Below are 25,470 nucleotides of genomic sequence, written 5' to 3' on the forward strand. Positions count from 1 at the left end.
TGCCATATTGAGTTAGTATAGCCCAGGGGTGGCCAAACTGTAGCTCGGGAGCCACATGTGGCTATCAAAGCCCCCCCACCCCACCCCGTCAGCTGGCTTGGAGAAGGGTTTTCTCTCTTTAAATTGCTTCTCCAAGCAAATCCAGCCGGCAGCTCGAAGAATGCATTTTTAAGTTAAAGTTGTTTTCTTTCCACTTCTCCTTCCATTCCTGTTTGGTGTAGTAGTTAAGTGCACAGACACTTATCTGGGAGAACCGGGTTTGAATCCCCACTCCTCCACCTGCACCTGCTAGAATGGCCTTAAGGCAGCCATGCCTCTTGCAGAATTGTCCTTGAAAGGGCAGCTGCTGGGAGAGCCCTCTCAGCCCCACCCACCGCACAGGGTGCCTGTTTTGGGGGAAGAAGATAAAGGAGATTGTAAGCTACTCTGAGTCTCTGATTCAAAGAAAAGGGCGGGGTATAAATCTTCAGGTAAAGGAGATTGTGAGCCGCTCTGAGATTCGGACTGGAGGACAGGATATAAATCCAATGTTGTCATCTTCCTCCTTCCTTCCTTCCTTCCTTCCTTCCTTCCTTCCTTCCTTCCTTCCTTCCTTCCTTCCTTCCTTCCTTCCTTCCTTCCTTCCTTCCTTCCTCCCTCCCTCCCTCCCTCCCTCCCTCCCTCCCTCCCTCCCTCCCTCCCTGAGGTGTAGTGGTGAAGTGTGCAGACTCTTATCTGGAAGAACCGGGTTGGTTTCCCTCCACTTGCCCCTGCTGGAATGCCCTTGGGTCAGCCATAGCTCTCTTATCTGGGAGAACCGGGTTTGATTCCCCACTCCTCCGCTTGCACCTGCTGGAATGCCCTTGGGTCAGCCATAGCTCTCTTATCTGGGAGAACCGGGTTTGATTCCCGACTCCTCCACTTGCACCTGCTGGAATGCCCTTGGGTCAGCCATAGCTCTCTTATCTGGGAGAACTGGGTTTGATTCCCCACTCCTCTGCTTGCACCTGCTGGAATGGCCTTGGGTCAGCCATAGCTCTCTTATCTGGGAGAACTGGGTTTGATTCCTCACTCCTCCACTTGCACCTGCTGGAATGGCCTTGGGTCAGCCATAGCTCTCATAAGAGTTATCTTTAAAAGGGCAGCTTCTGGGAGAGGTCTCTTAGCCCCACCCACTTAACAGGGTGTCTGTTGTGGGGGAGGAAGGGAAAGGAGATTGTAGGACGCTCTGAGACACTTGCCTTGAAAGGTCAGCTTCTGGGAGAGCTCTCTCAGCCTCACCTACCTCATAGGGTGTCTGTTGTGGGGGGGAGAAGATTTCAGAGATTGTAAGCCGCTCTCTGATTCAGAGAGAAGGGTGGGGTATAAATCTGCAGTCTTCTCCTCCCTCCCTGACGTTCGTGTCTTGCGGCTCTCAAACATCTGAAATTTATTCTGTACGGCTCTTACATTAAGCAAGTTTGGCCACTCCTGGCATATCCTATCCTGCCTAGGGGGAGGGGATTCGGATTCTTGGCCCTTATACTGCTCATCATATTGTAAGCCACGTTTTTCTGAGCCTCGACTCCCGCAAATGTTACGCCACTGTTCTTCTTCACAGGCTTCCCAGCCCGACGAACTGACCATTGAAGAACATGAAGTTTTAGAAGTGATTGAGGATGGAGATATGGAAGATTGGGTAAAGGTATCATTTGGTTTTTCCTGTCGTTGTGGCATGTTGGAGGGGCAGCGGCGGGCGGTTGGCCGTCTTTTAAAACAGTGGTCCTCAACCTTTTGGGCACCAGGGACCGGGGAGGTGGGGCGGGAAGGTGATGACTTTGGGATGATACAATTGTGCATTTTATTTCTATTATTACGTTGTAATATATAATGAAATAATAAGGACTTTATTGTAGCAGGAGCTCCTTTGCATATTAGGCCACACACCCCTGATGGAGCCAATCCTCCAAGAGCTTACAGGGTTCTTCGTGCAGGGCCTACTGTAAGCTCAAAGAGGATTGGCTACATCAGAGGAGTGTGGCCTAATATGCAAAGGAGCTCCTGCTACAAAAAAAGCCCTAGATGAATGGATGGATGGATTTTTTTGTAGCAGGGACTCGTTTGCATATTAGGCCACACCCCCTGATGTAGCTAATCCTCTAAGAGCTTACAGGGCTCTTCATACAGGGCCTACTGTGAGCTCCAGGAGGATTGGCTACATCAGGGGAATGTGGCCTAATATGCAAAGGAGTTCCTGCTACAAGAAAAGCCCTGGATAGATGAGAGAGAGAGACGGTGGATGGATGGATTTTTTGTAGCAGGGACTCCTTTGCATATTAGGCCACACCCCCTGATGTAGCCAGTCCTCCAAAAGCTTACACTAGGCCCTGTACAAAGAGCTCTTTAAGCTCCAGGAGGATTGGCTACATCAGGGGGTGTGGCCTACTATGCAAAGGAGTTCCTGCTACAAAAAAAAACCCCTGGTTGGATGGATTTTTTGTAGGAGGGACTCCTTTGCATTTTAGGCCACACACCCTGATGTAGCCAGTCCTGGAGCTTACAGTAGGCCCTGTACAAAGAGCCCTGGAAGCTCCAGGAGGATTTGCTACATCAGGGAGGTGTGGCCCAGGGGTGGAATTCTAGCAGAAGTGCCTTTGCATATTAGGCTACACACCCTGATGTAGCCAATCCTCCTGGAGCTTACAGTAGGCCCTGTACAAAGAGCCCTGTAAGCTTCAGGAGGACTGGCTACATCAGGGGTGTGTGGCCTAATATGCAAAGAAGTTCTTGCTTGGAAAAAAGCCCTGGGCCACACACCCCTGATGTAGCCAATCCTCCTGGAGCTTACAGGGCTCTCAGAACAGGGCGTACTGTAAGCTCCAAGAGGATTGGCTACATCAGGGAGGTGTGGCCCAGGGGTGGAATTCTAGCAGAAGCTGCTTTGCATATTAAGCCACACCCCCTGATGTAGCCAATCCTCCTGGAGTTGACAGCGGGCCCTGTACGAAGAGCCCTGTAAGCTCTTGGAGGATTGGCTCCATCAAGGGGGTGTGGCCTAATATGCAAAGGAGTTCCTGCTACAAAAAAAAAGCCCTGGAAATAATTATCCAACTCTCAGCCTGGTTGCTAACAGCCACGGACCGGTACGAGTCTGTGGCCCGGGGGTTGGGGACCCCTGTTTTAAAATATTTCTACATATATATATCTCACTTAACGGGAAATGGCACAAGGATGTCAAGTGTGCTGCTCTCCTCAAACTCCGCAGGCGCGAAACAAGACCGGCCACGTGGGTTACGTGCCAGAGAAATACCTGCAGTTCCCGACGTCCAACAGCCTCCTTAGCATGTTGCAGTCGCTGGCAGCCCTGGACAGCCGGTCCCACACTTCCAGCAACTCCACCGAAGCCGAGCTGGTTTCGGGAAGCCTCAACGGGGACTCCAGCGGTAAGGATTTCCCAGACACCGTTGCTAGATGGCGATTTCTGTTTTGCGTTCGTTCAAGTTTAATACGGTCAATGAACAGCAGAAATCAGAAAAAAAAAATTAAAAATCTGAAATACTTACTATATATTCAAACATTGCATAAGTTATATAAAATAGCAATTAAAATATGGCTTCAGTGTGTGGAATCTTATCTGGAAGAACTGGGTTTGATTCCCCACTCCTCCACTTGCACCTGCTGGCATGGCCTTAGGTCAGCCAGAGCTCTCTTATCTGGGAGAACCGGGTTTGATTCCCCACTCCTCCACTTGCACCTGTTGGGATGGCCTTGGGTCAGCCATAGCTCTCTTCTCTGGGAGAACCGGGTTTGATTCCCCACTCCTCCACTTGCACCTGCTGGCATGGCCTTAGGTCAGCCAGAGCTCTCTTATCTGGGAGAACCGGGTTTGATTCTTCACTCCTCCACTTGCACCTGTTGGGATGGCCTTGGTTCAGCCAGAGCTCTCTTATCTGGGAGAACCGGGTTTGATTCCCCACTCCTCCACTTGCACCTGCTGGAATGGCCTTGGGTCAGCCAGAGCTCTCTTATCTCGGAGAACCGGGTTTGATTCCCCACTCCTCCACTTGCACCTGTTGGGATGGCCTTGGGTCAGCCAGAGCTCTCTTATCTGGGAGAACCGGGTTTGATTCCCCACTCCTCCACTTGCAGCTGCTGGAATGGCCTTGGGTCAGCCAGAGCTCTCTTATCTGGGAGAACTGGGTTTGATTCCCCACTCCTCCACTTGCACCTGCTGGGATGGCCTTGGGTCAGCCAGAGCTCTCTTATCTGGGAGAACCGGGTTTGATTCCCCACTCCTGCACTTGCACCTGCTGGGATGGCCTTGGGTCAGCCAGAGCTCTCTTATCTGGGAGAACCGGGTTTGATTCCCCACTCCTCCGCTTGCAGCTGCTGGAATGGCCTTGGATCAGCCATAGCTCTGGCAGAGGTTGTCCTTGAAAGGGCAGCTGCTGTCAGAGCCCTCTCAGCCCCATCCACCTCACAAGGTGTCTTTTGTTGGGGGAGAAGATATAGCCCATTGTGAGCTGTTCTGAGACTCTGATTCGGAGAAGGGCGGGGAATAAATCTGCAATTCTTCTTCTTCTTCTTCTGGGAGAACCAGGTTTGATTCCCCTCTCCTCTGCTTGCACCTGCTGGAATGGCCTTGGCTCTTATAGAAGTTGTCCTTGAAAGGGCAGCTGCTGTCAGAGCCCTCTCAGCCCCAGCCACCTCACAGGGTGGCTGTTGTGGGGGAAGGAGATAAAGGAGATTGTAAGCCGCTCTGAGACTCTTGATTCAGAGAGAAGGGCGGGGTATAAATCTACAGTCGTCGTCTTCTTGCAGACTGAGGGCCGTGACTTCCTTGAGGGAGTGCATCTGCCTCAGGTTGGGTCTTCCTTTTCCCCTAGCATTCTTGTCTCTATCAATGTGAACAAGGTACATTAGCCTCTGTTTCGTTATTTTAGCTTCTAGAGAGGGAGATCCCTGATACACTAGTTCCTTAAGAACATAAGAGAAATTGATGGTGCAGCCTCAGTTGGAGTCCTGTGTACAATTCTGGTCACTGCACCTCAGAAGAGGTATTATAGCGCTGGAAAAGGGCAACCATGGAATGCTTAAAGGGTTGAAACACCTTCTCTATGAAGAAAGGTTAAAACGCTTGGAGAAACGTCGACAGAGCGCGTGACATGATAGACGTTTACAAGATTCTGCCTGGGATAGAGAAGGTAGAGAAAGAAGTCCTTTTCTCCCCTTCCCACAATACAAGAACTCGTGGACATTCGATGAAATTGCTGAGCAGTTGGATTAAAACGGATAAAAGGAAGTCCTTCTTCACCCAAAGGGTGAGTAACATGTGGAATTCACTGCCACAGGAGGTGGCGGCGGCTGCAAGCATAGACATCTTCAAGAGGAAATTGGATCAACATCTGGAGCAGAGGTCCATCAGTGGCTCTTAGCCACAGGGTATAGATCAACCTCTCTGAGGCAGTGATGCTTTGTATTCTTAGTGCTTGGGAGGGGGGGAAGGACAGTGTCTTCCTCCTCCCCCATTGGTGTCCTGTCCCCACTGGTGGACCTCCTGATGGCCCCTGATTATTTTGGTCATTGTGTGATACAGAGTGTTGGACTGGATGGGCTGCTGGCCTGATCCAACATGGCTTCACTTGTTCTTATGTGATGCTCTATGTCCTTGGTGCTTGGGGGGGCAACAGCGGGAGGGTTTCTAGTGCCCTGGCTCCACTGGTGCACCTCCTGATGGCATCTGGGTTTTTTTGGCCACTGTGTGACACAAAGTGTTGGACTGGCTCGGCCATTGGCCTGATCCAACATGGCTTCTCTTATGTTCTTATGTTATGGTCTTAGCTGGTATGTTTGGACTGCATTAAGTGCTGCGTTTAAGAAGAACAGTAATTGTGTAGAAAAGCATTACGACCTGAACTTTAAAAATATTTATTTACTTTGGATTTATATCCACATATCAACATATGGAGCAGAGGTCTATTAGTCACTATGAGCTGCAAGGTATAGATGGACCTCTCTGTCAGGGGCAAGTGGTGCTCTGTATTCTTGGTGCATGGGGGGGCCACAGTGGGAGGGCTTCTAGTGTCCTGGCCCCACTAGTGAACTTTCTGGTGGCATCTGTTTTTTTGGCCACTGTGTGACAGATTGTTGACTGGATGGGCCATTGACTTGATCCAACAGGGCTTCTCTTAAGACATTTTGGATCAGGCCAATGGCCCACCCAGTCTAACACTCTGTGTTCCCCAGTGGCCAAAACCAAAGCACCACCAAGAAGTGAAACAGCAGGGCCAGAATTCCCACTGTGGCCCCCCAAGCACCAAAGAGTACAGAGCATCACTGCACCAGACATAAGAGAAGTCATGTACGATCAGGCCATTGGCCCATCCAGTCCAACACTCTGCGTCACATAACATAAAAGAAGCCTTGTTGGATCAGGTCATTGAGCCATCCAGTCCAACACTCTGTATCACATAAGAACATAAGAGAAGCCGTGTTGGATCAGGCCAGTGGCCCCTCCAGTCCAACACTCTGTGTCACATAAGAACATAAGAGAAGCCCTGTTGGATCAGGCCAATGGCCCCTCCAGTCCAACACTCTGTGTCACATAAGAACATAAGAGAAACCATGATGGATCAAGCCAATGGCCCATCCAGTCCAACACTCTGTGTCACTTAAGAACATAAGAGAAACCATGATGGATCAAGCCAATGGCCCATCCAGTCCAACACTCTGTGTCACATAAGAACATAAGAGAAGCCCTGTTGGATCAGGCCAATGGCCCCTCCAGTCCAACACTCTGTGTCACATAAGAACATAAGAGAAGCCATGTTGGATCAGGCCAATGGCCCATTGAGTCCAACACTCTGTATCACATAAGAACATAAGAGAAGCCCTGTTGGATCAGGCCAGTGGCCCCTCCAGTCCAACACTCTGTGTCACAGAAGAACATAAGCGAGGCCATGTTGGATCAGGCCAGTGGCCCATTCAGTCCAACACTCTATATCACATAAGAACATAAGAGAAGCCCTGTTGGATCAGGCCAGTGGCCCATCCAGTCCAACGCTCTGTGTCACATAAGAACATAAGAGAAGCCTTGTTGGATCAGGCCAATGGCCCATTGAGTCCAACACTCTGTGTCACATAAGAACATAAGAGAAGCCATGTTGGATCAGGCCAATGGCCCCTCCAGTCCAACACTCTGTGTCACATAAGAACATAAGAGAAGCCATGTTGGATCAGGCCAATGGCCCATTGAGTCCAACACTCTGTGTCACATAAGAACATAAGAGAAGCCATGTTGGATCAGGCCAATGGCCCCTCCAGTCCAACACTCTGTGTCACATAAGAACATAAGAGAAGCCATGTTGGATCAGGCCAATGGCCCATCCAGTCCAACATTCTGTGTCACATAAGAACTTAAGAGAAGCCATGTTAGATCAGGCCAGTGGCCCATCCAGTCCAACACTCTGTGTCACATAAGAACATAAGAGAAGCCATGTTGGATCAGGCCAATGGCCCCTCCAGTCCAACACTCTGTGTCACATAAGAACATAAGAGAAGCCATGTTGGATCAGGCCAATGGCCCATTGAGTCCAACACTCTGTGTCACACAGTGGACAAAACCCAGGGGCCATCAGGAGGTCCACCAGCAGGGCCAAAAGCTCCAGAAGACCTCTCACTCTTGCCCCCAGTAATCAGTGTTGGGATTATATCCATGATGGCTGAGCCCCGGGACAATAAGTTCAGAAGTCCTTTTGGATGCAGTCCACTTTCCAAATGCATAAGACCAGGCTGGGGAAAGTTACGGATGGTGATCCCCGTTGGTCTGACATTATAGCGAAGATACAAGAAATATTATCAGTGCACACCAACGGCAATTCTTTTAGCCCTCTGGAAGATCCCAAATATTGATAAATCAAAGAAAGAGATCATCTTTATTCTTATTAGTATAGCTGTGTCACTCATAGCATTAAGATGGAGAGACAGTGAGGTTCTGACAATACAACTGTGGATAGATAGGTTATGGGAATACTATATACTTACAAAAATAGGTTTTTTAACTTCAAATTGCTCTCCGGGAACATATGAAAAAAGAGTTCTATGACCATGGTTTTGAGTTAAGAACATAAGAGAAGCCATGTTGGATCAAGTCAATGGCCCATCCAGTCCAACACTCTGTGTCACATAAGAACATAAGAGAAGCCATGTTGGATCAGGCCAGTGGCCCATACAGTCCAACACTCTGTGTCACACAGTGGCCAATACACACACACACACACACACACACACACACTGTGGCTAATAGCCCCTGATGGACCTCTTCTCCATATTTTTATCCAATCCCCTCTTGAAGCTGGCTATGCTTGTGGCCGCCACCACCTCCTGTGGCAGTGAATTCCACATGTTAATCCCCCTTTGAGTGAAGAAGGACTTCCTTTTATCCGTTTTAACCCGACTGCTCAGCAATTTAATTGAACGCCCACGAGTTCTTGTATTGTGAGCAAGGGAGAAAAGGACTTCTTTCTCTGCTTTCTCCATCCCGTGCATAATCTTGTAAACCTGTATCATGTCACCCCGCAGTCGACGTTTCTCCAAGCTAAAGAGCCCCAAGCATTTTAAGAGCTATTAGGTTTTTGTTGCAAAATGAATATATACCAAATAATCCTATATATGAAAAACTGATGTATTTCTAGTGAAGATATAAGAAATATGGAAGACTTTTGTGAGCGCTACTCTATATACGGTAATATTATATTGTTTGGTTTTGGTTTTCAATATGTAAATATAAGATATTTAAATTAAGGCGGGGGGGGAAAGGTGCTTACAGAAGCACACCCTACCCAGACGTATCTTGCTGAACTCTTGCTTCCTTCCCCTTTGCTCTTTCTCTTCCAGTATGTTTCGTAAAAGCACTTTATGAATATGAGGGCCAGACGGACGACGAGCTGTCCTTCCCGGAGGGGGCCATCATCCGCATCTTGAACAAGGAAAACCAGGACGACGACGGTTTCTGGGAAGGGGAATTCAACGGACACGTTGGGGTCTTCCCCTCTGTGTTAGTGGAAGAGCTGACGGCATCAGAAAATGGGGAGACTCGGTGTGTTGCGGATGCTCAGGTACGGCTTCTGGAAGAACTGCGACTGGGCAGTTGTGCCATGTCCTTTGTTTCATGGCGTGCGTTGTAAGAACCGGGTTTGATTCCCCACTCCTCCCACTTGCACCTGCTGGAATGGCCTTGGGTCAGCCATAGCTCTGGCAGAGGTTGTCCTTGAAAGGGCAGCTGCTGTGAGAGAGCTCTCAGCCCCACCCACCTCACAAGGTGTCTTGTGGGGGAGGAAGGTAAAGGAGATTGTGAGCCGCTCTGAGACACTTCAGAGTGGAGGGCGGGATATAAATCCAATATCTTCATCTACCTCACAGGGTGTTTTTTGTGGGGGAGGAAGGTAAAGGAGATTGTGAGCCGCTCTGAGACTCTTCAGAGTGGAGCGCGGGATATAAATCCAATATCTTCATCTACCTCACAGGGTGTCTGTTGTGGGGGAGGAAGGTAAAGGAGATTGTGAGCCGCTCTGAGACTCTTCAGAGTGGAGGGCGGGATATAAATCCAATATCTTCATCTACCTCACAGGGTGTCTGTTGTGGGGCAGGAAGATAAAAGTGATTGTGAGCCACTTTGAGATTCAGAGTGGAGTGCGGGATATAAATCCAATATCATCTTCTTCCACCGTTTTTTCCACTTGCAGCTGCTGGAATGGTTTTAGGTTAGCCATACCTCTGGCAGAGGTTGTCCTTGAAAGGGCAGCTGCTGTAAGAGCTCTCTCAGCTCCACCCACCTCACAGGGTGTCTGTTGTGGGGGAGGAAGGTAAAAGAGATTGTGAGCCACTCTGAGATTCAGAGTGGAGGGTGAGATATAAATCCAATATCATCTTCTTCCACCGTTTCCTCCACTTGCAGCTGCTGGAATTACCTTGGGTCAGCCATAGCTCTGGCAGAGGTTGTCCTTGAAAGGGCAGCTGCTGTAAGAGCTCTCTCAGCTCCACCCACCTCACAGGGTGTCTGTTGTGGGGGAGGAACGTAAGGGAGATTGTGAGCCGCTCTGAGATTTGGAGTGGAGGGCAGGATATAAATCCAATAATATTATTTTTTATAAACCAAGTAATAAACGATTATAGCTGCAATAACAATTACAAAGCCATATCCCAGTAAAGATACTCAAAAACTTCTCAAAGTCAATAGCATCTTGAAGAATAGTAAAGAATAATTGCATCTACCAGCAAGGAGATATCCAGCAGTTTCCCTTCAAAGACTGTACAGTTTGGGTACAGCCACCGTATTTCCACAAAACCTGAACGGTCCTCCTCAGAGTTTATACAACTGTCACTCTGATAAGCTGTCTTCTTCTCCGTAATGCAAGCACTGAGGGGTCATTTTGTAGGAAAAAAGGTGCAGGAGCTCAGTGGCATATCTCGTATGCGTATGTCCCGGGATCTGTGTGCAGCGAGGAGAGAACTCACTGGATGCAGACCCTGGCTGGAGGTTCAGGAGCTGTGCGCCCGTGAGTTCGTGCTGAATTCCATCCCTGCCAATATTCCATTGTAGCTCTTCAGATGTTTTTTTTTTTTGCCTACAACTCCCATCTGCCCCAGCCAGCATGGCCAATGGCTGGGGCCGATGGGAGTTGTAGGCAAAAAAAAAAACATCTAGAGAGCTACCGTTGGCCACCCCTGGTGTATTGAACCACAAGTCAATTGTGGGTGGGTTCTTTGCCTTCCATCAAGATGCTACAGCCATTCTAGCTGCCACTAATAAGCAGGCCTGGGATTCAGCAGGAGCTCATAGAAGCACAGCTCCTGAACCTCTCTGAGGGTTCCCCCTCCTCCTCCCCACCTACCTGGTCCATTGAATAGGAGGTGCAGCTGCATAACAATCCCTGGATTAAGGAGAGCGGGCAGCCAGCCAGCCACCAGGGGCTTTGCCACGCCCCTAGCAGCCCTCATGAACCCCTGGTGAAGCCCACGCAACCCTTTCTCCACTTCTGATGTGATTTTGGGCTTGCTGGCCTTTTGACTGTGAGGGATGGCCCAGGAGAGCCCCAGGCGAGTGAGGCCTGCTTGGGCTGGCTGGATCTCTAGCCAGCCCAAGCAGGCCTCGCTCGACTGGGGCTCTCCTTTCTTGCATTGGGTTGCTTTTGGCTGGGGGGCCGGCATATGCTAATGAGTTATGCTAATGAGCTCCACCACCCATTCTTCTGCAGAACGACCCCTGCTAATAAGTATCTTATGTTTTAAACGTTTTATCAGCCTATCTATGTCTTGTGTCTTCTGCCGCTTTGGGGACCGCAGCTGTTTACGGGGACTTCAGATGCCCGGCAAAGCAAACGAGTGACTTTGTTTTCTTTTACGTTTGCACAGCAGCCTGTGCCCTTTAACTTCCGCTGGCTGTGCCAGTTTTTTTTAATATTAATCACGCTGTGAAATTTTGGCAAAAGTCGACAACCGATGTGCCTGCGAAGAAGAAAAGGCGTGGCGAAGGGCCGGAAGGAAATAGGAGCAGAAAGAGGCAATTCCCCTGTCTCCTCCCTGCAATTAATCTGTGCCGTAGACCGAAAGATCAGACCTGAGACGGGAGATGTGCCCGTTCTTGCCGTCCCGGTTTATTTGGCTTCTGCAAAAGGTGCCCGTCTTCCTTGCGATGCCGTCACCTTTTAATTTTGTGGGTTTGATTTCTTGCATTGATTTAATTTTTCGTCGTATTTGTAGCCCCACCCTTTCCCCGGGGACTGGGCGTGATGATATAGAGATACAACCTTTGCGAGACAGGAGAGGCTGCGAGAAGGGAACTTCCACCAGCTGTCCCATCTATAAATTCCCATAAACAGACGCCATTTTGGTTCTGGGTCCGGGTGAGTTAGCCGTGTCGATCTGCAGAAGAGCATCTTTTGAGACTGGCAAAGAAGAAGAAGAATTGCAGATTTTATACCCCGCCCTTCTCTCTGAATCAGAGCCTCAGAGTGACTTACAGTCTCCTATGTCTTCTCCCCCCACAACAGACATCCTGTGAGGTGGGTGGGACTGAGAGGGCTCTCACAGCAGTTGCGCTTTCAAGGACAACCTCTGCCAGAAATCTGGCTGCCCCAAGGCCATTCCAGCAGCTGCAAGTGGAGGAGTGGGGAATCAAACCTGGTTCTCCCAGATAAGAGAGCTACAGCTGCCCCAAGGCCATTCCAGCAGCTGCAAGTGGAGGAATGGGGAATCAAACCTGGTTCTCCCAGATAAGAAAGCTACGGCTGACCCAAGGCCATTCCAGCAGCTGCAAGTGGAGGAGTGGGGAATCAAACCTGGTTCTCCCAGATAAGAGAGCTCTGGCTGACCCAAGGCCATTGCAGCAGGTGCAAGTGGAGGAGTGGGGAATCAAACCCGGTTCTCCCAGATAAGAGAGCTATGGCTGACCTAAGGCCATTCCAGCAACTGCAAGTGGAAGAGTGGGGAATCAAACCCTGTTCTCCCAGATAAGAGAGCTCTGGCTGACCCAAGGCCATTCCAGCAGGTGCAAGTGGAGGAGTGAGGAATCAAACCCAGTTCTCCTAGATAAGAGTCCGCACACTTAACTACCACACCAAACTAATAGAAATAGTATTGTATCTTCCAAAAACCATCGCACCGCAGCCCCCCCCCCCCCCCCCGCCGTGGTCCGTGGAAAAATTGTCTTCCACAAAACCGGTCCCTGGTGCCAAAAAGGTTGGGGACTGTTGGCTTAATGTAGGTGCAAATTGCCATTTGATGGATTAGTTCCTTGTTATGTTCTATGTCATGCCAACAAAGGTTATTGAAGTTGAATTTGGGAAAGAGGCGGAGCAAGTCGCAGTTCCGAGGCAGCGTGTGCAAATTCAGGCAGAAGCGCCGCGGGGGGAAAGGAGCGTGAGACCACAGCAAGGGTAGTGGGGAATCGATCTCAGTTTTGTTACACAGGCAACCAATCACCCTGCGATGAATGCACCCTCCTGGACTGAATTGAGACCTTGGTTTCCAATGCTGGTTTCTCTATGTTCACTGTCCCTCTGCCGTATCACGCCTAATCCAGTCACACCTGCTGTTGTCCTTCAGCATCTGAAATCAATCCATTCTCCAAGATATAAGGGCACATTCTAGCTGTATCTGAAGAACTGAGCGGTGGTGACTCCCGAAAGCTGCTCCCAATTCCACAGATTTTGTCAGTCTTGAAGGAGCTGCTGGATTCTTGCTTTTCTCTACTGCTACATATTCCGTTGCTTCTTTTTGAATACTGCTAGGACATAGCGAGGGAGCGGCGGAGTTAAACTTGCGTACGTTCTCACCCTGACTGCTCGTGGCAGAGCAGATCCCCCCATCTTTTTTATTCCTTCCCTTGCAGATCTCTCTGTCTCCAAAACCGCAGAACTCCCTGGCGCCCCTGCCCCTGTACGACCAGCCCCCCGCCAGCCCGTTCCACAGTCCCGACAAAAGAGGATCTCCGTACTTCCCCAGGTCTCCATCCACGAATGGTAAGAAAGGCGGATGGACCAAGGCTGAGAAGGCTTGGAGGGAAGGGGCTGCTCTGGGAAAGCCACAGCGGGGAGGGCACGTCGGTGGCATAGTCAGGCAGGGGGTGAGGCCCTTTTGGCTTACGTTAACTGTGCTAGGAGCCAAAAGCGATGCAACTGGGAGCACCGTGAAGTTTTCCAGGCTTCGTTGGCCCTGTTGCGGCGTCTGAGATTGCGTGTTGAACGCATCAAGCCGCCTGATATTTGAATCAAATCATTGGTCGTTTGGTGCTGATAGGGGGCAACAGTGGGACGGCTTCCAGGATCCTGGCCTTCTGATGGCACCTGAGGGTTTTTTTGGCCACCGTGTGACACAGTGACACAGTGTTGGACTGGATGGCTCGTTGGCTTGCTCCAACATGGCTTCTGGAAAAGGTCCAGAGGAGGGTGACGAAGATGGTCAGGGGTCTGGAGACCAAGTCCTATGAGGAAATGTTGAAGGAGCTGGGGATGTTTAGCCTGGAGAGGAGGCGGCTGAGAGGTGATAGGATCACCATCTTCAAGTACTTGAAAGGCTGTCCTAGAGAGGATGAGGAGTCTGGAGACCAAGTCCTATGAGGAAATGTTGAAGGAGCTGGGGATGTTTAGCCTGGAGAGGAGGCGGCTGAGAGGTGATAGGATCACCATCTTCAAGTACTTGAAGGGCTGTCCTAGAGAGGATGAGGAGTCTGGAGACCAAGTCCTATGAGGAAAGGCTGAAGGAGCTGGGGATGTTTAGCCTGGAGAGGAGGCGGCTGAGAGGTGATAGGATCATCATCTTCAAGTACTTGAAGGGCTGTCCTATAGAGGATGAGGGGTCTGGAGACCAAGTCCTATGAGGAAAGGCTGAAGGAGCTGGGCATGTTTAGCCTGGAGAGGAGGCGGCTGAGAGGTGATAGGATCACCATCTTCCTTGAAGGGCTGTCCTATAGAGGATGAGGGGTCTGGAGACCAAGTCCTATGAGGAAAGGCTGAAGGAGCTGGGGATGTTTAGCCTGGAGAGGAGGCGGCTGAGAGGTGATAGGATCACCATCTTCCTTGAAGGGCTGTCCTATAGAGGATGAGGGGTCTGGAGACCAAGTCCTATGAGGAAAGGCTGAAGGAGCTGGGGATGTTTAGCCTGGAGAGGAGGCGGCTGACAGGTGATAGGATCACCATCTTCCTTGAAGGGCTGTCCTATAGAGGATGAGGGGTCTGGAGACCAAGTCCTATGAGGAAAGGTTGAAGGAGCTGAGGATGTTTAGCCTGGGGAGGAGGCGGCTGAGAGGTGATATGATCACCATCTTCAAGTACTTGAAGGGCTGTCATCTAGAGGATGAGGGGTCTGGAGACCAAGTCCTATGAGGAAAGGTTGAAGGAGCTGGGGATGTTTAGCCTGGAGAGGAGGCGGCTGAGAGGTGATAGGACCACCATCTTCAAGTACTTGAAGGGCTGTCAGAGAGGATGAGGAGTCTGGAGACCAAGTCCTATGAGGAAAGGCTGAAGGAGCTGGGAATGTTTAGCCTGGAGAGGAGGCGGCTGAGAGGTGATAGGATCACCATCTTCAAGTACTTGAAGGGCTGTCCTAGAGAGGATGAGGAGTCTGGAGACCAAGTCCTATGAGGAAAGGCTGAAGGAGCTGGGGATGTTTAGCCTGGAGAGGAGGCGGCTGAGAGGTGATAGGATCATCATCTTCAAGTACTTGAAGGGCTGTCATAGAGAGGATGAGGAGTCTGGAGACCAAGTCCTATGAGGAAAGGTTGAAGGAGCTGAGGATGTTTAGCCTGGGGAGGAGGCGGCTGAGAGGTGATATGATCACCATCTTCAAGTACTTGAAGGGCTGTCATCTAGAGGATGAGGGGTCTGGAGACCAAGTCCTATGAGGAAAGGTTGAAGGAGCTGGGGATGTTTAGCCTGGAGAGGAGGCGGCTGAGAGGTGATAGGACCACCATCTTCAAGTACTTGAAGGGCTGTCAGAGAGGATGAGGAGTCTGGAGACCAAGTCCTATGAGGAAAGGCTGAAGGAGCTGGGAATGTTTAGCCTGGAGAGGAGGCGGCTGAGAGGTGATAGGACCACCATCTTCAAGGACTTGAAGGGCTATCATAGAGAGGATGAGGAGTCTGGAGACCAAGTCCTATGAGGAAAGGCTGAAGGAGCTGGGAATGTTTAGCCTGGAGAGGAGGCGGCTGAGAGGTGATAGGACCACCATCTTCAAGGGGGTGACTATAGCCCCAGTGATCGAGCGCATGAGAGAAGAACATAAAAGAAGCCATGTTGGATCAGGCTAATGGCTCATCCAGTCCAACACTCTGTGTCACATAAGAGAAGCCATGTTGGATCAGGCCAATGGCCCATCCAGTCCAACACTCTGTGTCACATAAGAACATACGAGAAGCCATGTTGGATCAGGCCAATGGCCCATCCAGTCTGTGTTGCATCTTTCACAAGCCAGCAGGTCAGGTCCCTTTTTCAACGCCTGTAATTTCCAGTTAGAGGCTGCCTGACCCATAGCTTTGCCTGAGACGCTAGGGAGCAACAGCCGGTCACTTAGAACAAAGGAGAGGCACGGACAAAGAATCCAATCAAAAGCCAAGATCCGTTCAAAATTACGAATGAATTCACTTAATATAATAAATTTCACACATAATTAATGTACAATTCAGAAATAATTTCATCAATTTCTGGTAAATATACACAGTATTTCTTCACAGACGGTGGCTCAGTGGTAGAGCATCTGCTTGGTAAGCAGATGGTCGCAGGTTCAGTCCCCGGCATCTCCCAACTAAAAAGGGTCCAGGCAAATAGGCATGAAAAACCTCAGTTTGAGACCCTGGAAAGCCATGAATGGGGCTGTGGCTTAGTGGTAGAGCATCTGCTTGGTAAGCAGAAGGTCCCAGGTTCAGTCCCTGGCATCTCCAACTAAAAAAGGGTCCAGGCAAGTAGGCGTGAAGAACCTCAGCTGGAGACCCTGGAGAGCCATGAATGGGGCTGTAGCTCAGTGATAGAGCATCTGCTTGGTAAGCAGAAGGTCCCAGTGTCAAGCATGCGGGTTCAATGACGAGTCAGAGTCGATAGAAAGACTACGTTTATTGATAGACCGATACTTTGGCCTAAGCCAGTTCTTGAGAAGAATGAAACTGATACATTGATACAATACTTTTAAGGATTACTTCCAATGGATTCCAAGGGAAGGGGTTGCGGGATAGCATTCACACATAAGCTATCAAAATGTCTACATTCCCAGGGCATTATCAGAAGTTCGTCCTTGCTTTGCCCAGATGTCTCATCCTCCCTTAGGAGAATATATGGGAAGGTACTGATTACTTAGTTCCCTTCACACTACTCTTAATAAACAGCCATAAAGCAGGATGGACACCCAGGTTCAATCCCTGGCATCTCCAACTAAAAAGGGTCCAGGCAAATAGGCGTGAAGAACCTCAGCTTGAGACCCTGGAGAGCCATGAATGGGGCTGTGGCTCAGTGGTAGAGCACCTGCTTGGGAAGCAGAAGGTCCCAGGTTCAATCCCCGGCATCTCCAGCTAAAAAGGATCCAGGCAAGTAGGTGTGAAAAACCTCAGCTTGAGACCCTGGAGAGCCATGAATGGGGCTGTGGCTCAGTGGTAGAGCATCTGCTTGGGAAGCAGAAGGTCCCAGGTTCAATCCCCAGCATCTCCAACTAAAAAGGGCCCAGGCAAGTAAGCGTGAAGAACCTCAGCTGGAGACCCTGGAGAGCCGCTGCCAGTCTGAGTAGACAAGACTGAGTTAGATGGACCGAGGGTCTGATTCAGTATAAGGCAGCTTCATATGTTCATATGTTCTATTGCATCGATGCTGTGAACTCAAACAAAGTGCTAGAATAATTACAAAAGTCCATTCATAGAATATTCCAAACGGAGCAGACGTTCCAAGCAGCCCTCTACGTGGATAGCAGCATATTCTACACATTTCAATGTGATGACTTCTTTGTCCAGGAGGGAAGGTTTCTGCAGTCAACAGGCTGTCAATGGTATTTCTAGCACAAAGTCTCATGGTGGAGAAAAATCCTGGAATTTTTTTGTAAATATTCTAACGCTTTGTTTTGGGTTCACAGCATTGATGCGATTGTGAAGAAACGCTGTGTCTATTCACCAGAAATCGATGAAATTGTTTACGAATTGTACATTAATCGTGTGTGTGAAATTTATCATATTAAGTGAATTCATTAGTAATTTTGCACGGATCTTGGCTTTCGATTGGGGTCGCTTAGAACAGGCAGCCGAATCCGTGCGAGACGGAGTTCTTAACAACGGTTGTTCTGCCGTTCCAGATAACAGCTTCACTTCGAACTCTCCCGGATTCTCTCAGCCGCCACGGCCTCTTCCCGAGAGCACCTCGTATGGGAAGCTGAGACCGGTAAGTTTCAAGGCACGGCAGAGCTTCAGAACCACACCGAGTCCACTGGAGTGATCACAGTGGTGTAATTTTGTTAGCACCCCCACGTACACACACACACCGCTCCATGGTGCCAAGGGGGGGATTAAAGCAGTGCTGAAAACGGCTTGCGGGATTTTTAAATTGTGATTCACGTGCATGCAATCATCAGGTTCCCGCCCCCCCCCCCCAGCGGCCATGACAGCATTGGGCTGGGGGACCCTGGGACAGGAGCCGGTGGCCCCATGAGCTGATGGAGACCACTGTTCCCGCCTGCTTCGTTAAATCTTGCGTCGCAAAGATTGCTGTTCTGCTGCAGCAGACTCGCATGGCAATGCCCCAGCCCGGGATTTTATAATATAATAATAATAATAATAATAATAATAATAATAATAATAATAATAATAATAATAATAATAATAATAATAGATTTTATTTCTACCCCGCCCTCCCCGCCGAGGCGGCTCAGGGCGGCTCACAACAATTCATACATTAACATAAATGATAAAACATTAAATTTAACAATTAAAATTAAACATATAAAAACCAGTTAGTTAAGTTAAAATACATAATTTAGTTATATTATATATATATATATATCTGGCAGCAATAAAACTGTTCTGGCGCTGGTTCTGCCAGTTAAGGTAATATTAAAGATGGCGGTTCTCTGTTCCTAGCAACTCAGCAGTCGGTATCGTTATAAGCTTGTCTAAAAAGGGCGGTCTTGCAGGCCCCGCGGAACCGGTCGAGGTTCCGCAGGGCCCGCACTTCCTCCGGAAGCTGGTTCCACAGTGCAGGTGCCGCAACTGAAAAGGCCCGTGCTCTGGTGTTTTGGAGTTTGACCTCTCTCGGCCCAGGGATCGTCATTTTGTTTTTGCCCGTTGACCTCAGTGCCCTCTGGGGTTCATATGGGAGAGACGGTCCCTTAGGTAGGCTGGTCCTCGGCCATATAGAGCTTTAAAGGTAATAACCAACACTTTGTACTGGACTCGGTAGGTAATTGGCAGCCAGTGCAGTCCGCGCAGCCCTGGCCGTATGTGCTCCCACTTCGGGAGCCCCAATAATAGCCTGGCCGACGCGTTCTGCACCAGCTGCAGCTTCCGGGTCCGGCACAGAGGTAGCCCCAAGTAGAGGGCATTACAGTAGTCTAATCTTGAAGTGACCGTTGCATGGATCACTGTTGCAAGGTTGCGGCGTTCCAGGAAGGGGGCCAACTGCCTTGCCCGCTTCAGATGGAAGAATGCTGACTTGGCAGTGGCTGCTATCTGGGCCTCCATGGATAATGAAGGCTCCAGTAAAACACCCAAACTCTTTACCTGGCGCGCTGATTTCAATGGTGCGCCATCGAAAGTTGGGAGAGCTATTTCCCCTCCCAGGGCACCGCGACCCACACAAAGGACCTCAGTCTTCGCTGGGTTCAACTTCAACCCACTCAATCTGAGCCACGTCGCTACAGCCTGCAAGGCCCGATCTAGGTTCCCTGGGGCGGAGCCAGGCCGGCCATCCATTAGTAGATAGAGCTGGGTGTCATCTGCATATTGATGGCAACCCAGCCCAAACCTCCGGGCAATCTGGGCAAGGGGGCGCATATAAATGTTAAACAGCATTGGGGAGAGAACTGCTCCCTGAGGCACCCCACAATCAAGTGTGTGCCTCTGGGATCATTCACCCCCAATAGCCACCCTTTGTCCCCGATCAGATTTTGCTTCCTTGGGACCTCTTTGAGAGCCAGTTTGGTGTAGAGATGAAGTGTGCGGACTCTTACCTGGGAGAACCGGGTTTGATTCCCCACTCCTCCACTTGCAGCTGCTGGAATGGCCTTGGGTCAGCCAGAGCTCTCTTCTATGGGAGAACTGGGTTTGATTCCCCACTCTTCCACTTGCACCTGCTGGAATGGCCTTGGGTCAGCCAGAGCTCTCACAGGAGTTGTCCTTGAAAGGGCAGCTTATGGGAGAGCTCCCTCAGCCCCATCCACCTCACAGAGTGTCTGTTGTGGGGGGAGGAAGATATAGGAGATAGTAAGCCGCTCTGAGTCTCTGATTCAGAGAGAAGGGTGGGGTATAAATCTGCAATTCTTCTTCTTCTTCCCAGTTCAGCAGCAGTCTAAGGGAAAAGTCACTCCAAGCCACAGCAGGTTGTCTGCAGGCCACATCCTGCACGCCCTCGCAGCCTTTTATGACCGCCACGTCCCACCAAGCTTGTCTGGGGATGTTGTGGCCCATTCATTTTTCCTGCCGCTGGGTTAGGAGAAGCTATTTGAGCATTCTCACGCAAGAGTTTTGCCCGCTTTGCTTTGCTCAGATCAGGCGGGAGTCTTCAGTTGAGGGCTACGCTGCCTCACACCCCCCCCCCAAAGCACCCCCCGCGGCTCCTCCCCACCGCACCTCCCCCCCTTCCCCACCCCATGTCGATTTCAATGTCAGAATCAGCTCTAGCGCCGCGTTCTGGCTATCTAAAGCCGCCCCCCTTGTCAATCACTCGCTCGGCGGATAAAATCGCACCGCAGGGCCTCGCTCACAGTCTGTCAGGAACAGCGTTCAGAAAGGGCAGCCCCGCTGCCACTGACTCCTCCCCTCCCCACTTCCTGGATGGGAGAGGAGTCAGCGGCAGCGGGGCCGCCCTTTCAGGACACTGATCCTTACAGAGCGCTAGCGAGGCCCCGCGATGCGGTTTTACCCGCCGAGCGAGTGATCGGCAAGCGGGGGGAGTTTTAGATAGTCGGTACGCAGCGCTTGAGCCGGTTCCAACATTTAAATCAACATGGGATGGGAAGAGAGGAAGGGGGAGGCGCGGGAGCGGAGGCGAAAGGAAGGGAACAGGGGCGGGTGGTAGTGGCGGGTGGCAGTAGCAGCTGTCGAGCGGAGGAGGCAGGCAAACTAGGTGGTTGCCTGGGGCACTGGGAGGGGTTGGGGAGCCCAATTTGGCACCCCCGCCTTCCCGGCACCCTAGGCAACCACCTGGTTTGCCTAGTGGGCGAGCCGGCCCTGGTCACTGCCATGCTGCCCCTTCCGCCATCCCGGGATCAGGCGGGTGAAAGGGGTGGTGCGGCCCGGTTGCTCTCAGGCCGTGTACCGGTACTTGTCCCCGGACCGGTGGTTGGGAACCACTGCTTTAAAACATTCTTGTACTGGATCCGCCTCAAGACACAAGACCTGGGTACTTGGGAGGAGGGTGGGTTGATGTGTCCTCTCAGGGACTGGAGAGGTTTTTTTCTACTCACGGTTGGTTTCTGGTGGGGGCCCTTTCAGGTCCGAGCCGCCCCTCCTCCCCCGACGCAGCAGCACCGCAGACCGACAGAGAAGATCGAGGACGTGGAAATCACCCTGGTGTGACCAGCGGGACAGACCGTCTGGCAAGCGTTGCGATCACGGCCGAGCGCCGGCGACGTTTGGCCAGCTCTTGCTCTCAGGCACCGTTGCATGATGGGAAGAGACTTTTGACGAGAGAGCAGAAAAACAGGAGACATTGATGCCGTGGTGGTTGGACTCTCCTTCCTGGGGTCATGAGTATTTTGTGCCTTTTTTCTTTTCATTTTTTTTGGGGGGGGGAGGAGGGAGGGTTGTCGTTGCTGTTTGATTTCGCTTTTCCTCCCTGCCGTCCTCCCTCCTTTTAGCACAAAGCGAGCCGGGCCTATCACAGACCTCGGGAAGTGCAGGCAGCTCAAAAGACGACCCTTTGCGGTTTTTCGGCAGAGGCCTCGAAGAACTCCCTTTTTCCGTGTCGCTCGCGACCGGTTCCACAAATTGCCGAATCTTCTGCGCAGGAAATGTTTCCGTGGGACAGCACATCCTGATAGCCGCTGCGGTGCACAGCGCGGTCCTCGTCGCACGGCGCGTCTCCCCGGCTGCGTCCGGATCGAACGGGGATCTCTTTACTGGTGCTACAGGTTTGCAGCAATAAACGGAGCTGTGTGTCTTCGCTGAGGCGGGAGGGGTGGGGAGCTACACTTCTGGCCTGGGGGAGTGTGACGTTGCGTAGGCCAGGCCAGAACATACATAGACCCATGTGCATTATTAGTACAGTATATTACTGTTGCCATAGGAATGTGTTTTAAATTTTTTTTCCCCCTTGCTCCTGTTCAAATAGCAGTACTTAATCTGGTTAGGCGATTAATCAGAACGTGTGGAATAGAGAAGGGGGGGACACGCGAGTCGTAGATTTCGGGAGAGGCTGGCTCCTCTCCCGCCCTGCCCCCCAACAAAAAAAAGAAGGGGGTGGGGGGAAAGAAATCCCGTCGGCAAAGAGAAATGCTGCTGATTCGCTGGGTTAATGACTTCGGTGTGCGCCTCTTCCGTAATTAACCGTAAAACCTGAATGTCACGTTCCCCCTTTTTTTTTTTTGTATTAATATTTATGCCATGCGTTTAGTAATAAATAGAATATCTACTTCTGAAGTGCTGACTTAGTAGTGACTTCCCCTCCCCCCCCTTCCTTCCTTAGGAGAAAAACTGAATAAGCAGGATTTTCATCTTAGAGCTGGAAACAGACCATCGTTTGCTTTTTTTGAAGCAGAATGTTTTATTCCCCCCCCCCCACAACCCCTTTCCTTTTTTTGTACTCGGGTCGCTTCTTATCGCAGCGATAGCCTTGTAGATTTACTCTCTGAGCTTAGCAGTAGATCTTGAACTTTGGAAGCTCCGGCTAGAGTGGAGAAGTAGTCACGTTTTAGACTTGTTGAAGTTTGGTGTCTAGCTTTAGCATTGGATAGTCCTAGCGCGGGTCTCCCACGTGAAGTCCGCCTGCCGGCTCAGACCCAGGAAGGGAAAGATGGGGGTGGGGGAGGGGGCGTCCTTGTTCTCCCTTCCCTCTCGTGCCAAGGGTGTTGAAAATTGTGGGCAGTGCAGCTTTAGCGCCGCGTTCCGGTTATCTAAAGCCCCCCCCCTTGCCGATCACTCACTCAGCAGGTAAAACCGCACCGCAGGGCCTCGCTCAGAGTCTGTCAGGAACAGCTTCCTGAAAGGGCAGTCCCGCTGCCTCCTCCCCTCCCCACTTCCTGGCTGGGAGAGGAGTCAGCGGCAGAGGGGCTGCCCTTTCAGAACAATGGTCCTGACAGACTGCAAGCGAGGCCCCAGGTTCTTCCATCCTGTTATCTTATCCAATCAAAACAGACCAGGGTGGGGGCAGGCCCTGCAGAATCTTGCAGAGCTCATTTACTCAGAAGCTCGTTTATCCAGAGACAAGCCTAGGAGAAAGGAAACAGAGCATTGTGGGAGAAGAGAAACAGGGTGTGCTTGCGTCACAGGCGATTGAGGGCCCTTTCCGCAACCTGTCAAAACGGCGGGGGAGAGTTACCGTCTGCCTCCGCATGACAGTGGAGGAAAAGGGGTCCTCGGTCTGTTGGCAACGTTCCGTCAGCTCTGGGAGGGAGGAGCGGAAGGCGGCTTAGCTCGCGGGTGACCGCCACAGGAGGCGGCCATTCACGGGAGGAATTCTAGCAGGGAGTCCTTTGCATATTAGGCCACACCCCCTCGATGTAGCCAATATCCCAAGAGCTTACAAGGCTCTTTTTTGTAAACTCTCAGAGGATTGGCTACATCTGGGGTGTGTGGCCTAATACGCGAAGGAGCTCCTGCTAGAATTCCACCCCTGCGGCCATCAAAATCCAGGTCTCTCTGACGCCGCCCAGCTTGCTGAGGTCGTTTCTGTCATTTCAAGATTGAGTAAAAGTGACGTGAGAAGAGGGGAAAGGAAATAGATTTTTTTGGAGCAGGTCCTTACTTCAAGCAGCGGCCCCCATAAGGTAGGAGAGAAAAATTTCCGTCCAAGGTGACTGTCCAACCCACTGGCTGGGAAAACCTAAACCCACACCCACAAGTATACATTGTAAGAGCTGTAATATAAATAATATCGAAAGTGCTCTTCTGGCTTCATTTTTTCTACCTTAAGCAAGTAAAAACAATAATCGTTTTTTTTTTTTTCCCTTAATGTTTAGTTGCCCGATGGACTTCGGACTTCCTTTGGGCTTTCTGTTCTGTTTTTAAATTTGTGTGGCTGCATTTTGTGAAATCGTTTTAACAAGATCACTTATTTGAAACTTTGCACAAATAATCTTGGCTGGATCTCTTGAAATAAGACGGGGGGAGGGGAGGGGTGCCAATTTCTTTCTTTTTTTTCCAGTTGGCCTGAACAACACAGGGGCTGAGTGTCGAAAATCGCCAAAAAGAGCGGCCAGTCCCTTCAAGATTCTCTGTCGGAGTGAAAATTGTTGGGGCACGGGGTGTTCTCGCGCCTTTGATCCCGTTGATCTCTTTGAAGATCTTTCCCTTCCCCCTCAAGTGTTTATCATACTTAATTCTTAAAGGGTTTGGGGTTTTGTTTTTTTTAATTTGAAGGACAATTTTACTGCAAACGTTTTAAAACCGCTTCCGGAAAAAAATCTTAACTGTTGCCAATCGTTGCAATGTTCCACGTTTCGTCGACTGGTTTTTTTTTTCCCTGCATCCTCTTTTTTTGTTTTGTTTTTTCTTTCCGGTTGTTGTGGTTATCCTCTGGACTTTCAAAAATTCAGAAAAGTGTTATTTAAAACAAAAAAAAAAGAAAAAAAGGAACCTTCTTTCGTTATATTTTAAAAAAATATTTTCTGTAAGAGCTGCTAATTTTTATTTAAAAAAAAAAAGAAAAGTTGTAAAAACAAGGCCTCCTTTTTAAAAAAACTTCATACAGGGCATGCAATAGAACGTATCAAACGTGTACAGTGTCAATACAAGGAGAGCAGAGCCTTTGATGCTTTCTTTATATTGGCTATAAAACTTTGTATTTATTATGTATAAAATGTTGAATAATTAAAAAAAAGTGGAATTAAACCGTTGCGTGTGCAGCTTAATGCGTACTGACCGCTGGTAAAGGTCGTCCCCTGTGCGAGCACCAGTCGTTTCCGACTCTGGGGTGACGTCGCATCATGACGTTTCCACGGCAGACTTTTTACGGGGTGGTTTGCCATTGCCTTCCCCGGTCATCCACCTTTACCTCCAGCAAGCCGGGTACTCATTTGACCGTCCTCGGAAGGATGGAAGGCTGAGTCAGCTACCTGAACCTCGATGGAAGGCTGAATCAGCTACCTCGAGGCAGCTACCTGAACCAGCTTCCGCCAGGATCGAACTCAGGTCATGAGCAGAGAGCTTGGACTGCAGTACTGCAGCTTTACCACTCTGCACCACGGGGCTCTAAGGTAAAGGTAGTTCCCCTATGCAAGCACCGAGGCGTTACTGATCCATGGGGTGACGTTGCATCACAACATTTTCACTGCAGACGTTTTACGGGGTGGTTTGCCCTTGCCTTCCCCAGTCATCTACACTTCCCCCCCCAGTAAGCTGGGTGCTCATTTTATCGGCCTCGGAAGGATGGAAGGTTGAGTTAACCTCGAGCCGGCTAACGCACCAGCCAGTGCCCTGCCGTCCTTGATGGAGGCTGTAACAGGCTGGACATTGGAGCATCCTCGACTTATAGTCTTGGGTGACTTCAATGTCCATGCCGAGGACGCAGCTTCCACTCGCGCAACGGACCTAGTGCTTTCCATGGCAGCACTGGGACTTTCCCAATATGTAACAGCGCCCACACACCAGGCTGGGCACACACTAGACCTGA

General features: G+C 50.3%; 1 protein-coding gene across 3 annotated transcripts in view; it reads left to right on the forward strand.

Annotated features, from left to right (window-relative positions):
* FCHSD2 (FCH and double SH3 domains 2) overlaps positions 1-24,689 on the forward strand; it is a 349,063-nt gene extending 324,374 nt beyond the window's left edge. For 2 of the 3 annotated variants that reach the window (XM_060263895.1, XM_060263898.1), the window contains 6 exons: positions 1,580-1,663; positions 3,224-3,401; positions 8,854-9,074; positions 13,349-13,478; positions 17,783-17,868; positions 21,135-24,689. In XM_060263895.1, the coding sequence (XP_060119878.1) occupies positions 1,580-1,663; positions 3,224-3,401; positions 8,854-9,074; positions 13,349-13,478; positions 17,783-17,868; positions 21,135-21,218 (783 nt within the window). In that variant the 3' untranslated portion in view covers positions 21,219-24,689. The remainder of the gene's footprint in view (positions 1-1,579; positions 1,664-3,223; positions 3,402-8,853; positions 9,075-13,348; positions 13,479-17,782; positions 17,869-21,134) is intronic. The other variant, XM_060263896.1, reaches the window with a different exon arrangement.
* Positions 24,690-25,470: the final 781 nt, after the last annotated feature.

Source organism: Heteronotia binoei, unplaced genomic scaffold (assembly GCF_032191835.1).
Source record: "Heteronotia binoei isolate CCM8104 ecotype False Entrance Well unplaced genomic scaffold, APGP_CSIRO_Hbin_v1 ptg001309l, whole genome shotgun sequence".
Lineage (NCBI taxonomy): Eukaryota > Metazoa > Chordata > Lepidosauria > Squamata > Gekkonidae > Heteronotia > Heteronotia binoei.